The 16,133-nt window shown below is 41.6% G+C and overlaps 3 protein-coding genes across 5 annotated transcripts; 2 read left to right on the forward strand and 1 right to left on the reverse strand.

Annotated features, from left to right (window-relative positions):
* The first annotated feature begins 424 nt into the window (after window positions 1-424).
* On the forward strand, window positions 425-3,578 carry BZIP17 (Basic-leucine zipper (bZIP) transcription factor family protein). Its single transcript, XM_048094030.2, has 2 exons — window positions 425-2,364; window positions 2,974-3,578. Exons 1-2 carry the CDS (start codon window positions 492-494, stop codon window positions 3,393-3,395), a joined length of 2,295 nt encoding a protein of 764 aa, XP_047949987.1. The 5' UTR covers window positions 425-491; the 3' UTR covers window positions 3,396-3,578.
* A 3,419-nt stretch (window positions 3,579-6,997) lies between these two features.
* Window positions 6,998-9,242, forward strand: LOC125193728 (protein NRT1/ PTR FAMILY 3.1-like). Of its 3 annotated transcripts, none has more exons than XM_048091593.2 (4): window positions 6,998-7,173; window positions 7,338-7,555; window positions 7,637-8,193; window positions 8,270-9,242. In XM_048091593.2, exons 1-4 carry the CDS (start codon window positions 7,068-7,070, stop codon window positions 9,180-9,182), a joined length of 1,794 nt encoding a protein of 597 aa, XP_047947550.1. In that variant the 5' UTR covers window positions 6,998-7,067; the 3' UTR covers window positions 9,183-9,242. The 3 variants fall into 3 exon arrangements, with proteins under 3 accessions (XP_047947550.1, XP_047947551.1, XP_047947552.1); XM_048091594.2 differs by having other exon boundaries at window positions 7,035-7,173; window positions 7,406-7,555; XM_048091595.1 differs by having other exon boundaries at window positions 7,066-7,173; window positions 7,430-7,555.
* A 23-nt stretch (window positions 9,243-9,265) lies between these two features.
* On the reverse strand, window positions 9,266-10,958 carry LOC125193729 (cytochrome P450 CYP94D108-like). Its single transcript, XM_048091596.2, has one exon. The coding sequence runs from the start codon at window positions 10,891-10,893 to the stop codon at window positions 9,382-9,384; it is 1,512 nt and encodes a 503-aa protein (XP_047947553.1). The 5' UTR covers window positions 10,894-10,958; the 3' UTR covers window positions 9,266-9,381.
* Between the last annotated feature and the right edge of the window lie 5,175 nt (window positions 10,959-16,133).

Raw genomic sequence — 16,133 nt, forward strand, 5'->3', positions numbered from 1 at the left:
AAAAAAAATCATAAATAGAGTTTATAAGAATCGTTAATTACCTTTTTAACAAAAGTATCACTAGTTTTTGACATATTCTCCATTGCGTGGTTTAAGGAAAAAATGATAAAAATAGCATGGTTGTTAAATTACAACGAATAATAGGCGTAAATCCCACTTAACATGGTCATAAAAAACGTAATTGAATTTTACCTTGGAATTAATTTGGGTAAATAATATCGTAAAAGGTATGAAAATTAAATTTTTAGGTATGCACACATAATTTTAAGTATGGTAAATCCTTTATCATAAATTAACTCATGAAATCTACTAGTATAATTATTTCAACATTCATTTACTTATTTGTGGAAAATGAGAGATGCGTGCAATTCACCGACCAACGAGCGCGTATGATATAAGTATAAGTCAGTCGTTAGGAGTTTAGAGTCTTCCCTTTCCTAAAACCTGCAAAATTTCCCCCATTTCTCCAATTTCGCACACACTCCGACGAAATGGCTGAAGCTACGGTGGTTGCCTTGGATATACCGACGGATCCTCCGCCGGAATTCGATGATTTCGTCTCTGGCCTGCAAATTGCGCCTCTAGCCGACGGTGTGTCTGGGGAAAACGATAGAGACGACGCTGTCGTGCTCGAGGATCTCGATTTCAATTTCTCCTTCGATGATCTCGGCCTTCCATCTGCCGAAGATCTCGATCACCTCCTTAATCCCGCGCAGATGCGCCAGTTTCATTCCCAATTCGGAGTGGATCCAAGTTTCGCCCAATTTGAGTCCAATTACGATCAAATGCATTATGTTTTCAAATCGTCGTCGTCGGAGCTGCGCCACATTTCCGGAGATGGGGATGTATCTGGCATTCGGAGCTGCGATGGATCGGGGCTTATGAATTCCGCTTCTCCAGATACAGAGTCGCATCAGATTTCTGGCTATCTCAACATGCCCTCGCCGGAATCGAACGGATCGAATCGCGGCGGCGCTGATAATTGCGATGGTGACGGGAAGGATTTGAATTGCCCCTCGCCGGACTCGCAGGGTTCCGGGAATTTTGAGTCACATGTGTCGGATGATTCAAATAATTGTGTCGTCAGATCGGTAATTTCTTCGCCTAATTCGAGTAATAGTTCGGTTAGAAATAGTGTTGTTGATGAGAAGATTAAGTTAGAGGAGCCGGCTAGTAAGATTAGCAGCATTTCTTTGCTGAAAAGGAAAAAAGAAGGTGAGGATTTGACGCATAGTGACTCAAGGATTAAGTTTAGGAAATCTAACTGTAATGCAGAGAATAACAATAGTAGCAATAGTAACGAGGGGTTGAGTGAGGAGGATGAGAGAAGAAAGGCAAGGTTGTTGAGGAATCGGGAGAGTGCTCAATTGTCTAGACAGAGGAAGAAACATTACGTAGAGGAGTTGGAAGACAAAGTGAGGAGCATGCATTCAACAATTCAAGATCTAAATTCGAAGATTTCGTACTTCATGGCAGAAAATGCTACTCTGAGGCAACAAATGGGTGGTGGCAGCGGCACCACCGCTCCCCCTGCTGTTGCTGCGCCTCCCCCTATGGCGGCTCCTCCTCCTGGGATGTACACACATCCAGCCATGATGTACCCATGGATGCCATATCCTCAACCTTATATGATGAAGTCGCAGGGCTCTCAAGTGCCCTTGGTACCAATCCCTAGGTTGAAACCGCAGCAGCCAGTGCAGGGATCAAAGACGAGCAAGAGGACGGAAAGCAAGAAGAACGATGGGCCTAAGACCAAGAAGGTTGCTGGTGTTAGTTTTCTTGGTTTGCTGTTTTTCATAATGTTGTTCGGAGGCTTGGCTCCAATGATTAATGTTCGATATGGAGGGGCTAGGGAAGCATTCGCCGGAGGAGAAAGTTATAAGGCAGGTGGGTTTAGTGAGAAACATAGTGGGAGAGTGTTGATGGTAAATGGTACTGAGTTTGATGAGAAAGATGGTGGTAGAAGAGAGTATAGTAGTAATAGTAGTGTACATTATGGTCAAAGAGGTCAGGGGAGTCCAGGGGATCCAAGTGCAGATGAATCTGTTCGCTTGAGAAATGGAAGTGAACCTCTTGCAGCATCGTTGTATGTTCCCAGGAACGATAAGCTTGTCAAGATTGACGGGAACTTAATCATCCATTCCATTTTGGCAAGTGAAAAAGCTATGGCATCTAACCAGCATGGAAGTGGTGAGACTGGTCTGGCAGTTCCAGATTTAGCTCCTGCAATTCCTGGTCAGGATGTTGGAAGAAATGGTGCTAGACATCCCCTTTTAAGAGCTCTTGGTGCGGCCGATCAGGATGGTACAAAGTCAACAGCAGCTGATGGCAGGCTTCAGCAGTGGTTCCGTGAAGGCCTGGCCGGTAATTATGACTCTTTATATGTGACTTTTTCAAAACTAATTTATGTTGTTGCTAAAATTGTCAAGAGCAGAATATTGTTGCAATCTTTCCTATTTATTGAATCTTGATGGTTGCCTGAATCTTTGAACAACTTCACTAATTTATGTTGTTGCTAAAATTGTCAAGAGCAAAATATAGTTGCAATCTTTCCCTTTTTATTTGAATTTTGATGGTTGCCTGAATTTTTGAACAACTTCCCAGCTCATGTTGTAGAACTACTTTTGTAGGTCCTATTGGACAATAGTTGTGTTCACAATATGGTTTGCATATGCTATTGTTCATGTCCATCCTGGTTTCTGTGCAAGACGGCAAGACCTTTGACTTTGTATTTGTAAAAAACTAAATGCTCTTTTGCATGTTTTTTTCATGTTCTCCTATATGTATGCTGTCTTGATTGCAAATCATTGCTTTTATCCTCTATGTTCTTCAATACTCCGTATTTGAAAACTTGAATCGCAAGTAAAGATATGACCATGCATTTTGAGGAACTTCTTAGTGAACTTACTCGTGAGCTCATGCTAATTGTCGTTATCCAGAAAGCATAATACTGTCCTTTGTTACTGTCCTTAGGGCCGATGTTGAATGCTGGTATGTGCACAGAAGTATTCCAGTTTGATGTGTCCGCTTCTTCTGCATCTGGAGCCATAGTACCAGCAAGTACTTCAAGAAACATATCTGAAGCAGAGAGCAAGAATTCCACGCACCCAAGCAAGGCAAGAAACAGGAGGATCCTCCATCCAATCCCATTTCACAACATCTCTGGACAACATACATCAGAGAAAGAGGACTTGAACATAAAGAAAAACTCATCTTCAATGGTGGTCTCTGTGCTCTTTGATCCGAGAGAGGTATCCGATGCTGAGGTGGATGGCGTGATGGGGACGAAGTCCCTGTCACGAATCTTTGTTGTTGTACTAATGGACAGCGTCAGGTACGTCACTTACTCATGCATGCTTCCGTTCAAGGCTGCCCCTCATCTTGTAACTGCGTGAAAAATACGAGGATATCACCAGTTTTGTAGATAGTGTAAGGCGCAACCTTGGTTAGAGAGAAGATCACTATATAACTTTGTTAACTGCTTATGTAAGTGGAACTTTGGAGATTGAGAAGAGGTAGACTGATGTTTGGTGATGTACCATGGATCTTATACTAATATACGTGCAAGTTCCTTTTAATTTGATGGTGTCTGTCATCTCTTGTTACCTTCTCTTAATTTTTTTCATATTTGGGCTTATAATAATTAGCATTTGTCCAGAAATGTTAAATATGGAAATGGAAGAACAAACTTGTTAATTTATTGAGTCGGTGACCATGATATGAATCGCCCTTGTTTTCTCCCTTAATTTCTGCACATCATGACTTATACTCCAATTCATAGTCAAGTTTTAGGAGGAGATTTTTTTTTTCTGTGGAGAAAGAAGAGTCAATGTATGTTGAAAATCAGCCCCACAGATTTTGGCGGAAAGAAGAAGATGGAAGTGGTGGGGATAGAGATGACTATCTGTGAGCACAGACACGTTTCATTTTTTAGTTTATGCGGTGATGATTAGGAGAAGGCAGTTTTGTTGTTATGCAGTTATGAGTCTTGAAACAGATCAATTCCTATTCAATCAGTAGACGCATTTTACGTAAGCCAAGATGTCACAAAATTAGCACCTTCTTCCTCAAAATTACTATATCGCCCCTGCTTTTTATACCACCCTAGACAGGCAAAGAGATTAGTAGATTGCAATTGCATTGAATCGAAACATGAACTGCATCAAGAAAATGCTTTCCCAAAATATGAACATCGGAAGCTTGTAATTTCAAATTCCAATCATAGTAATATACTCCCTCTGTCCCACCACTCCTTTCTAGGCACGATTTTAAAAAGTGTTTGTAATAAAGAGGAAATAGAGTACTCTTTCCGTCCCGCTTTAGCAGTCTCATTGACTTTTCCGACCTCTTTTTATAAAAATAATAAAAAATAGTTAAAGTGGAGAAATGATAAAGTAAGAGAGACAATAATGTAGATAAGACTATTCTCTATATTATTCTCTCTCTTAATTTACCATCTCTCGTCTTTAACTATTTTTTATCATTTTTACAAAAGAGGATAGAAAAGTCAATGTGACTGCTAAAGCGGGACGGAGGGAGTATAAAAGAACTTTTGCAAAAAAAATTACTGTACTACATCAATTTAGTTGTTATGAACCCTAAAATGAATAAAGTTGATATGGACTCAGAGTTAAGAGTTTCCCTAGACGAGCTCTGGATTTAACTTATTTGGTATTGAATATCTATCTTGAGTCTTAAGAGCATGAATAACGCATAGGGGCCGGGCCGCAACTCGCGAGTCCCGGGCCGTGTTCAGCGTTGGATGGTGTTGCGGCTCGGCCCGGGCCGGTCCCGAGGACGCAGTTGCGTCCCGGGGCCTCTCCCTCCGTCACGTCCCGGCCGGCGTTATCCATGCCCGGGCCGCATCGGTTGCGGCCCGTCCCGGCGTTAATTGTGTTCGGGCCGGGCCGCAAGTCCCCACCGAATTTCTTTTTTTTTTTTTTTTTTTTTTTTGGTTTTCTATTTATACACTATATTTGCTCATTTTTTGTAACTCTTTCACACAAACTCTCACTTCTCTCTCAATCCTCTAGCATTTCAAGACTTCTTGAGTTCTATGGATTGGTTTAACAGCGACCAACGCCAAATGGACGATTTCGTGAACTCCCAGAACTGGCAAGTGCCACCGACACCCGATCCAGATGCAACACCTAGTCCCGGGCTGCCTACCAATGTAGACATGGAATCGCCGGTTAGCACTGATGAGTACGATATCAGCGATATGGAGCCAGCTCCACGGAGGGGCAAGGGCAAGGTTGCCGATGAGGATGGGCCGAAGAAGTACAGTCCGCAGGAGACAATGTGGCTGGCCAAGAACTACGTCGACGTTTCCGAGGACGCTGTGATCGGCAACCAGCAAAGCGGCAAAGCGTTCTGGCAGCGGATTGCGGATAAGTACAACGCTGGTCGACCCGAAGGCTCGTTCGAGCGTACCTACGTGAAGCTACGCAAGCATTGGGGTCGGGTGCAGAAGGAGATTAACAAGTGGAATGGCAAGTGGACTAACGTAGTCCGGATGTGGCCGAGCGGGCACAACGAGATGGACCTTGTGGACAAGGCCAAGGCAGATTTCTTCGCTGACGGGAAGAAGCACTTCAACTAATTCGACGTTTGGAAGCTTGTCGAAAAGAGCCTGAAGTACACTGGTGGGGCTGAAGCGGCGGCGAAGAGAACCAAAGTCGCCGCCGGACACTACACTTCAAGCGAAGGAGGTCCGCCAATCGACCTCAACGTGACAGACGATGACTTCTTCCTCTCATCTCCTGGTACTGAAAGCCGTCCGATGGGCACAAAGGCGGCAAAGAGGAAAGCAAAGGGGAAGGCAACTGCGAGCTACTCCGCTATGCCGCCGCCGCCACCCAATCCTTCCTTGGACAAGATATCAGACTTTATGTCAGATATGAGTATTACGTTGCGTATGGGCCAGCTGACGGAGTTGACATCGAGGGATACCTCGAGAATGTCGGAGTACGAGCTCGAATTGCACCGTGAGATGATCGAATACCTTCGCGCACAAATGAAGAAAAAGTAGTTCATTTTTCTAGGATTTGTAATTTTCTTGTTTCTAGGTTTGGTAATTTTCTTTCTCTAGGATTGGTAAATTTTTTTTTCTAGGATTTGTAATTTTCTTTTCTTATTTTCCGACTGAACAATAAATTTTCCTGGTTTTAATTGTTCAACGTATTCTATTTTACGATTAAAATATGTTGTGAATAGTGCAGATGAATAGTTGTGGCCTGAGTTGTGGCCCGAGTTGTGGCCTGCGGTATTAATGGAGTTGTGGCCTGGAACCCCTAATTTGAGGGAATGATGACGTAGAGGGGACTTGCGGCCCAAATCCGGGCCAGGGTTCTTCATGCTCTAAGAAATCAGTCAGTTTTTGGACTGTAAAATAAGCACGTGGTAGTAATTATTCCCTCCGTCCCACCACATGAGTCACATTTTATCTTTTGCGATCCGTCCTACAAAATGAGTTACAGTATATTTCATTTTCACCACAAATGGTAAGTAGGTTCTACATTCTATTAACTCATTTTACTCGCATTCTATTATAAAACTAATAAAAAAATAGATCACATATTCCACTAACTTTTTTAATCCATTATTGTTTTCGTTTTTTAAAATTCGTGCCTATACTAAATATGAATCCTATTGTAGAACGGAGGAATTATTAGTTATAACTTATAAGATCGAGGTAACAGTATGAACTATAGTAGCTATCCATTGGAAATTTAATTAAAAAATTCACCGTGAATTAATGAGCTATTGATAGACACAATCCTACCTATTCATTATTGCAATCATGAAAAAAGCTGTGAGCTCGATCTGGAAAAGCAAACGTCACCACCTTATGTTTGTCACTACATTTGTAGAAGTATTCATATAAAGACAAGCTTGGCATGAGAGTACACCTAGTATTTTATTAGAGGTAGGCTTATCACATGCCCACCACTTCTGTCCCTACCAATCACTACTTTCTGTTCACATGTAATTCTTCCAAAATATGCCCACATTCTGGTTATAAATACTTCTCACCGTTTGTAGGCTTAAGCTCATAGTTGTTGGAGATGGAGAAGTTTGAGGTGGAGAAGCACAAAAATGAAGACAGCCCAGATTTCAATGGCAAGAAGAAGAAGCAGCTCGGAGGCATTAGGACAATGCCATTCATCCTAGGTGAGATTGCTTTGTGTAATTAACACTACTACTTAATAGGAATGTTAGTTTTTCAATCAAAAGGGTGGTCTTTGCTAGTAATATATCTTCACAAATTTACTAGTAGTAATAACAAGTTGATAGATGCAAAAGAAAGTAACAAAATGCATCTTGTGTTGGTACAGCAAATGAAATATGTGACAAATTTGCTGCTGCTGGCTTTCATGCCAATATGATCACTTACCTAACTCAGGTGCTCAACCTGCCTCTTGTCAAGGCTTCCAACACCCTCACCAATTTCAGCGGCACGTCGAGCTTCACGCCCCTCGTGGGCGCTTTCATAGCCGACTCCTTCGCAGGCCGCTTTTGGACCATCATCGTCGGCTCCATCATCTACTTGCTGGTCTGCTCTGCCTTCAATCAATCACAAAAAAGCATACTATTCTGATTCAAAACTAACCCTTTTTTTGTGTGTGTGTGATAGGGAATGGTTGCAATTACAGTATCAGCAGTGATGCCTCAGCTCAGACCACCACCATGTCCAAGCCAGGAGAATTGCCAGGAAGCCTCAAGCAAACAGCTCTCGATCCTCTACCTCGCGCTACTCCTAACATCGCTAGGGACGGGTGGCATTAGGCCGTGTGTGATGACATTTGCAGCAGATCAGCTGGAGATGAGCAAAGAGAAAACAGAGTCTAGAAGCTGGAACTTCTTCAACTGGTACTATTTCTGCATGGCAACGGCCTCTCTGCTCGCTGCAACAGTCGTCGTCTACATCCAAGAACACGTCAGCTGGGGCTGGGGGCTCGGAATCCCAACAGCAGCAATGGCAATATCCCTCATAGCATTCCTATTAGGCTCCTCAATGTACAGGAAAATCAAGCCAGGAGGGAGCCCCTATGTCCGAGTGGTACAAGTCATCACAGCAGCCATCAAGAAACGACGCGTCCCTGTCCCTCCCCCAACCACCCTCTACGAGAACAGACACCTCGACGCTCCCATCTCCACCGATGGGAGGCTCCTCCACTCCAATCAACTCAAGTAAGACCTCAAACACTCAAGTTTTTTCCACAATGTGTGATTGTTATATTAACTAACACATTTGATCATTCCGAAGATGGCTAGATCGCGCGGCCGTAGTGGTGGGATCAGAATCAGAATCAACATCAAAACCAAACCTATGGAGGCTAGCAACAGTCCACAGAGTTGAAGAGGTGAAAAGCATGATCAGGCTCCTCCCAATCTGGGGTGCAGGGATACTACACGTGGCCTCGCATTCCCATCTTGGAAGCTTCACAATCGTGCAAGCTCGAAGCATGAACCGCCATCTGTCACCCTCATTCGAAATCCCACCAGCAAGCATGTCCATCTTCAGCACCCTCACAGTCCTCTCCTGCCTCCCCCTCTACGAGCGCCTCTTTGTGCCCCTGGCCCGACGTTTCACAGCCAACCCCACCGGCCTAACCTGCCTGCAGCGGATGGGGGTGGGCTTCGGGATCAACATCCTCGCCACCATCGTCTCTGCACTGATAGAAATGAAGAGAAAAGCAGCAGCAGCAGATCACAACCTCTTAGACAAACCAACTGCAATAATCCCCATCACAGTTTTCTGGCTAGTCCCGCAGTATTGCCTGCACGGATTGGCCGAGGTGTTCATGTCCGTTGCCCACATGGAGTTTCTCTACGACCAGTCACCCGAGAGCATGAGGAGCTCTGCAGCAGCCCTGTTTTGGATCGCCATCGCGATCGGGAGCTACACGGGCACCCTCATGGTGTCGCTGGTGCACAAATACACCGCGGAATCGGGGAACTGGCTGCCTGATAGGAATCTCAACCGTGGGAAGCTAGACTACTATTACTGGCTTGCCACCGGAATTCAAGTCATAAACATCATATACTTTGTAACATGTGCTTACTTCTATAAGTATAAACCCTTGCAACAGCTCACTGATGAAGGGCAACAACTAGATGTTGAATCTGCTGATGATAACAAGCCATTCCCAACTCCAACTCCTCCTAGCCATGTTTAACAATGCATATTCATCCCAATTGATACAAATAAATACAAAATTGTCTTGTGATTTGATGTAGATGGTGTAATGGAACTCATGAGTCGACCCAATATTGTTATATTCGAATCAATTTATGATTATATATATACAGAAATACAAGTAGTATGGCTAATTATTTTGTATTTCAAACTAAACAATGCATAAGAATTGCTGATAATTAAGGAAGTCTGTGGTTAATCTTGGCTTGCAATCCGCCATTCATCTTGAGCGTCAAAGAGAGCAAATACTGAGGGGAACAAGTCCCCTTCTCCAACAACACTCTTATTTGAAACCTCTCCAAAACAGAAGCAGCAATGGATTTCATCTGAATGTAGGCCAATTCTCTGCCGAGGCATATTCTCGGGCCCCCGTGAAACACCGGGTACTTAAACGGGCTTTCCTGCTTGCAAACTCCGTTTTCCATCCACCGCTCCGGCCGATACTCCAAACAATCCTTCCCCCAAATGCTCTCCATTCTCCCCATCGCATAAGCCGAATACGACATGAACCAATCCTTCCCGATCAACGTCCCGTCCGGCAATACGTCCTCGTTTTTGCAGTTCCTCGTGTCGATCGGCACCGGCGGGTACAGCCTCATCGACTCCGATATCGCCGCCTGCAGATAATGCATCCGCCGCAGCTCCTCGTAGCTGTACACGTCTCCGATCGATTTCCCGCTCTCGCGGCGGATGCTCTCCAATTCGTTCAGAATCTTCGCCTCCACGTCTGGCCGCGACGACAGCAGCCAGAAGAGCCATGACAGAGCCGCTGAAGTCGTGTCGCGGCCGGCGAGGATGAAGCTTATCACGACGTCTCGCAGAAACTCGCCGGAGATGTTGTCGCTCTTGTCTATGAATCTCGATAGCAGGTCTTCGTCTTCGATTTTCTCCTCGTTTCTCTTTTTAATCCTCGCTTCGATTATTTGATCGGCGAATTCGTGCACTGTTGCGATTGCTTCTCGCAGCTTCTTCTCCGATCCGAGATTGAGGAATTTTTTGATTAGGTAGGATCGCGGCACGGCGTAGAGGAATCTGCCGGAGCTGAGATTCGCGGCGGTCTCGAACGCGCGCATGAATTCGGCGCCGGCGGTGGCGTCTCCGCCGAGGCAGGCGGGATCGGTGTTGAAGGCGAGCTTGCAGACGTTATCGAAGGCGAATCGCTCGAGAACGTCTTGCAAATCTATCGTCGCGTTAGTTTCGGCGGCGGATTTGAGGATTGGAATGAGGCGATTGTGGAGCTCGGCGGCGACGTTGTCCATGGCGAAGTTGCGGAGGGATTTGGTGTTGAATTCGTAGCTGGCGGTCTTGCGCTGCATTATCCAGAGGTGGTCGTCGGCGTTGAAGATGCCGGCGCCGAGGAAGTCCTGGAGGAGGGAGATGAAGCGGGGGCCTTTTGGATAGTTGTCGAAGTTGGTTCTGAGCATGTGCTCGACGATTTGGGGGTTGGCGGTGATGACGCCGTGGACCTTGCCAGGGCGGCGGAAGACGGAGGTGTTGGTGGGGCAGCGGGCTAGGGTTTCGGCGTTCCAGTCGTAGAAGCGGTGGCGGTTGAGGATGAAATCCGGGAGGGTTCCGACGAGGGGGTAGAGCTTGTAGCCGTGAGGGGCGGTTTTGTTGGATTTGCGACGGAGGAAGAGGTGGAGAGAAAGGAGAGAGAGGAGAAGGATGGGTAGAAGAGAGATGATCGCCATTGTTGGTTTTTAGTTGCAGAGTTTTTGGGTAAGATAGAGAGGGTTTAGGGATATAGTGGTGTTGGTTGGATGTGGTATAATTTCAAAATAAATAAATTATCTTCATCTCATTATTTCCCTAATCTATTTTTGCAAAGTTTTAAATTTGTGTATATTTGATTTGGAGTAAAAGTCAAATAAAATAATTGAGTAAAGTCAGGCTAGATTTTTTAGATCAAGGTTTGTGATTTTGTGAACCAATTAATTTTATTAAATTTCCTATTTAAAATATTCATTGCATATAATAAATGTATATTAATTAGATAAATGAATATGGTCATTTGGATATTTCTTAAAATAAAGCACATTGAATATTTGATTACATGCATTTGACGTAATAAGAAAATTAAATGTGTAATAAATACTACTACCTCCGTCCACGAAAATTTATTCCATTTTTTCATTTCCGTACGTCCCCCAAAATTTGTCCCATTTCACTTTTACCATTTTTGGTAGTGGACTCCATATTCCATTAACTCATTCCTACTAACAATTTATTACTCCCTCCGTCCGCGAATAGGAGTCCCAATTGAGTTGGGTGTGAGTTTTAAGAAAAGTTTGAGTGTAATAATTTAAGTGTGTGATAGTGGAATGTGGGACCCATTTATATTATTATTTGCAATCAAAGTGGATTAAAATTAATTGCAGCTTCTAAATTAAGGGAAAAGTGGGGTCATTTTTTATACTCCCAAGATAAAATGTCTAACCGGAACTCCTAATGGCGGACGGATGAAAATGGCCAACCGGGGCTCCTATTCGCGGACGGAGAGAGAATAAAACTAATACTTTAAAAGTAGATCCCACAATCCACTAACTTTTTCAACTCATTTTCCATTACATTTCTTAAAACTCGTGTCCGGTCAAACCGGGACGAATTTTCGTGGACGGAGGTAATATGATTTAAAATAAGAAATTTTGTGAGAGAAATTGTAAAAGAATTAATTCTAAATAAGGTTATCGGTCTCTAAAATTACTATAGACTTTGGCTTCATTTGATATTTTCCATGAACTTAAAAATTGGTCGGAAAAATCAAGAACTTAGAACACATGCAATGGGCAAGCAAAAATGGTTCGGTCTCGTCTAGCCAAGATGAGACGGTGGCGAAACCCCATTGCGGGTGGCTCATTGCACGAAGGTTCTCAGTGTGGCGGTGTGGGGAGGTGGGGAGCGAGACTGCGCACCACCCCCACGTGGTGCGCTGCTACTAGGGGGTAATGCCCATTCGCGGCCCTGCGAGGGTGTGACGTTATCAGCGGCGGATCCAGGTGGGGTCGAGCGGGGTCAGCCGACCCCACCATCGGACACGGAGTGTCGCCGGAAAGTTCATTTCATCAGGCTCCGACCCTACGGCGTTTGCGTCCCGTCCCCGCCTCACGCAGTGTGAGATGAGACTGAGCAGAGATAAAAGAAGGAAGTGAGCAAGAGAGAGTCCGGAATCTCCCATCATATCACGGCAGGGGAGGCGCTATCGAGAATGAAGAAGGAAAGAAGGAAAGGAAGTACAATGCATCAAAAAAGATACTCGATGCCTGCACAATTTGTGAAAGATTAAATATCTTAGCTTATAATTGTAAAATGGGTTTTGAGTTTTATTTTCTCTATTTATTTGTATTAATTCTCATAAGTCCATTAAAAACATATTCTATTCTAATAATTTTCATTAGTGTTAAATGGAGTATATTTTTTTATAGATCAATAAATAAACTTATCTAAAATAAACAACATCTACATAGGAAATATTTCATAATTTCTTCAAATTTTAGTTTTATAATTTAAATTTCCAACCTTATCATTCATATATATTCCAATAGTATTTTTTATTTTTAAAAATTTGGGATGCTACAGAAAAGGTATACTCTTTTAGTCTCACCATAAGGGTTGTGTATTTCTTTTTGGGACGTCCTAATAAATTCAAGTCACTTTTTTAGTAAAATATAACACAATTACTCTATCGTACTTTATTATCTATTTGTTTTTTGTTTCATCACATATTTTATTTTTTCTCCATTTAACTCTCTATATATCATTTTACTTTAATTCCATTAAAAAAAACGTTTCACTTATAGCGGGACGAAGGAAGTATGATGTTTTTAGAATATCAATACTCATATAAATTATTTAAATTGAAATATATATTTATAAAAAAATTAATTGAAAATAATTATTTTAATTATTTATTATCTAATTCGACCCCACGATATTTAGTTTCTGGATACCATTGCAAACTATTAATTAGAAAATATAAAAAATTTGTGTGAGAAATTATAAAGAATTAAAATTCTAAGTAAGGCGGCCTAGAATCATAGACTTTTTGTATTTTCCATATACTCCCTATATCCAAGGTAGTTGATGCACTTTTTTTGGGCATGAGATTTAAGATATGTGGAGTAGAATTTAGAGTAGAGAGTGTAAAGTAAGAGATGAGAATGAGAGAAATATAGTATGAGAGAGGATTAAGTTTTTGCCAAAAAAAAAATGACCCAACTATCTTGTAACAATCCAAAAAGGAATACGACTCAACTATGTTAGAACGGATGGAGCGTATAAAATTTGATCAGAAAGAATCATGAACTTATTGCTTGTAGTGAATTTCCCATTAATAGGGTAAAAGCATCGTGGAAAATTCACTGCAAAACATTAAGTTTATAATTTATGCAACAAATTTTAAAGTTTTTGGAAAGTACTAAATTTCAGTTAAAGTTTGTGATTTTAAAGACTAAGTATCCATAACTAACTAATTTGATATAAGAACTACAATTTGGTAAGTATTTATTAAAAAAACCTATTGATGTTAAGTTCTTGTAGCAATAAGGTGATGCGGTCACCCTGGCCGTCCCCACACCCCGGCCTGACAGTTTGTGAGAGGGTTCAATCAGGGTACACAGCAGCCCGTTAGAGAGGAGGCCTTCAACCCACTGTCCTGACAGGAGCCCATCTCCCAAGGCCTCACACTTGTGCCTGAGAGATGGAAGCTCCCACACGCCAGTAGTGGGATTCGAACCTAGCTCCTTGTAGCAATATCTGCTCCCCCAGAACCAACTGCGCTAAGCCCCTGCGGGCACTATTGATGTTAAGTTCTAACAATATTGAATGCAGTGTAGTTAATATGATATGAGTATACAAATTTGATTTATTATCAGTATTCAAGATAGAATCTGCATAGAAGGTAATTTTATTTTTTTTATATCTAAAATTATACATCTACACATAGGGATGTGTTATATATATAGCTAACAAACCCTTAAATTATTGATCATTAAATTTCTTAATTCCTATGGATTGGATGGATGTGATTTAAATTACCCGAGCTACATTATTTTACTCATAATATACACTATATAGGTAGAATTGTAAAAACGGTACTTATTATATTGAATCTGTTTTAAAACACTAGGTCAAATAATTCCACAGGATATTATGAGAGACGATGCACATACTACTCTCTCTCTCTCATTCCACTCTCTTTCATCTCTCACATCTCCCTCACTTGTAATGACCTGAATACACTATACATGTATATATACTATAGAACAATCAATTTATTTTTCTATATATGTATGTATAGAGTAGTGATATAGGGCAAGTACTCCTTAAGTATATAACTAGAGAACAAATTTCAACCACAAGATTAAGAAATCAAGGGCTGAAATTCAGCTTAGGATTTCAAAATTGATATAGAAAATTACTTCACTATACACAAGAATTGGTTCACTATAAGTAGGCAGGGGTAAAATAGTCATTTAACAAACAAAGCTGGGTAAAACATGAATTTCTCTCATTTAGATAATTTTTCTTCAGCCCGTCATCTCTTCTACTCAAATTCTCCATCGATTCTCCTCTTTCGCTCGAATTCTTCATCGATTCTCTACCGGTTTTCCTTTTCTGCTCGAATTCTCTACCAATTCTCACTCATAAACAATGATTCTCTACCGTCGTCGTCGCCTTCTTCAGCGGGCCTAAAATTCATTTGATTCACTCCGTCGTCACTTCCATTGGTTGCTCATTCTGTCGTCGCCTCCTCGGGTTGCTCATTTTGTCGCCGCCTTCGATTCAACATACCTAATGCCTTCAATTCATAAACGTAAGTTCGTCCGCTCATCTATTCAAGGAACGATTCATTTAACCGATTTTCTTTGCATTTCACTTTAACGATGGAGTCATGTTATGCTTATAGTGATGTAGTTAGTTAACAATGGAGTCGCACTATGACTATTCATTTCAGTTTACAATGAACTAGAATGTAGAAATGTAAGTTTACTCTTTTGACATATGAGTAAAGTATATTAACTCTACATAGAATCATATTATGATTATAGTGATGTATATAATACTTATAGTGAACTATACTATTGTGCTTACAGTGATTGTACGGTTTTGGTCTTACACTCACTATTTTGCCTTTGAGTGAAGTAATTTATGGTTGTAGTGATGTATATGTTGTTTACCGTGATGTATATGCAATTTATCGTGAAGTATACGATGCTTAGAGTGAAGTATTCCATGCCTAGAGTGAAGTGTTTGTGATCCATGCTTAGAGTGCACTATTTTATCATTTCAGTGAAGTAAAACGTGTTTAGAGTGAAGTATTCCATGCTTAGAGTGAAGTGTTTATGATCCATGTTTATAATGCACTATTTTTTCATCTCAGTGAAGTAAAATGTGCTTAGATTGAAGTATTCCATGGTTAGAGTGAAGTGTTTGTGATGCATGCTTAGAGTACACTGTTTTTTCATTTCATTGAAGCAAAACGTGCTTAGAGTGAAGTATTCCATGGTTAGAGTGAAATGTTGTGATCCATGCTTATAATACACTATTTTTTCATCTAAATGAAGTAAAATGTGCTTAGAGTGAAGTATTCCATAGTTAGAGTGAAGTGTTTATGATCCATTCTTATAGTGCACTGCTTTTCATTTCAGTGAAGTAAAACGTGCTTAGAGTGCAGTATTCCGTGCTTAGAGTGAAGTGTTTGTGATGCATGCTTATAGTGCACTATTTTATCATTTCAGTGAAGTAAAATGTGCTTATAGTGAAGTATTCTATGCAGAGAGTGAAGTGTTTGTGATCCATGCTTATAGTGCACTATTTTATAATTTCAGTGAATTAAAACGTGCTTAGAGTGAAGTATTCCGTGCTTAGAGTGAAGTGTTTGTGATGCATGCTTATAGTGCACTATTTTATCATTTCAGTGAAGTAAAATGTG

This window comes from Salvia hispanica, chromosome 4 (genome assembly GCF_029641045.1).
Source record: "Salvia hispanica isolate PSC_SH4W2 chromosome 4, Shi_PSC_v1, whole genome shotgun sequence".
Lineage (NCBI taxonomy): Eukaryota > Viridiplantae > Streptophyta > Magnoliopsida > Lamiales > Lamiaceae > Salvia > Salvia hispanica.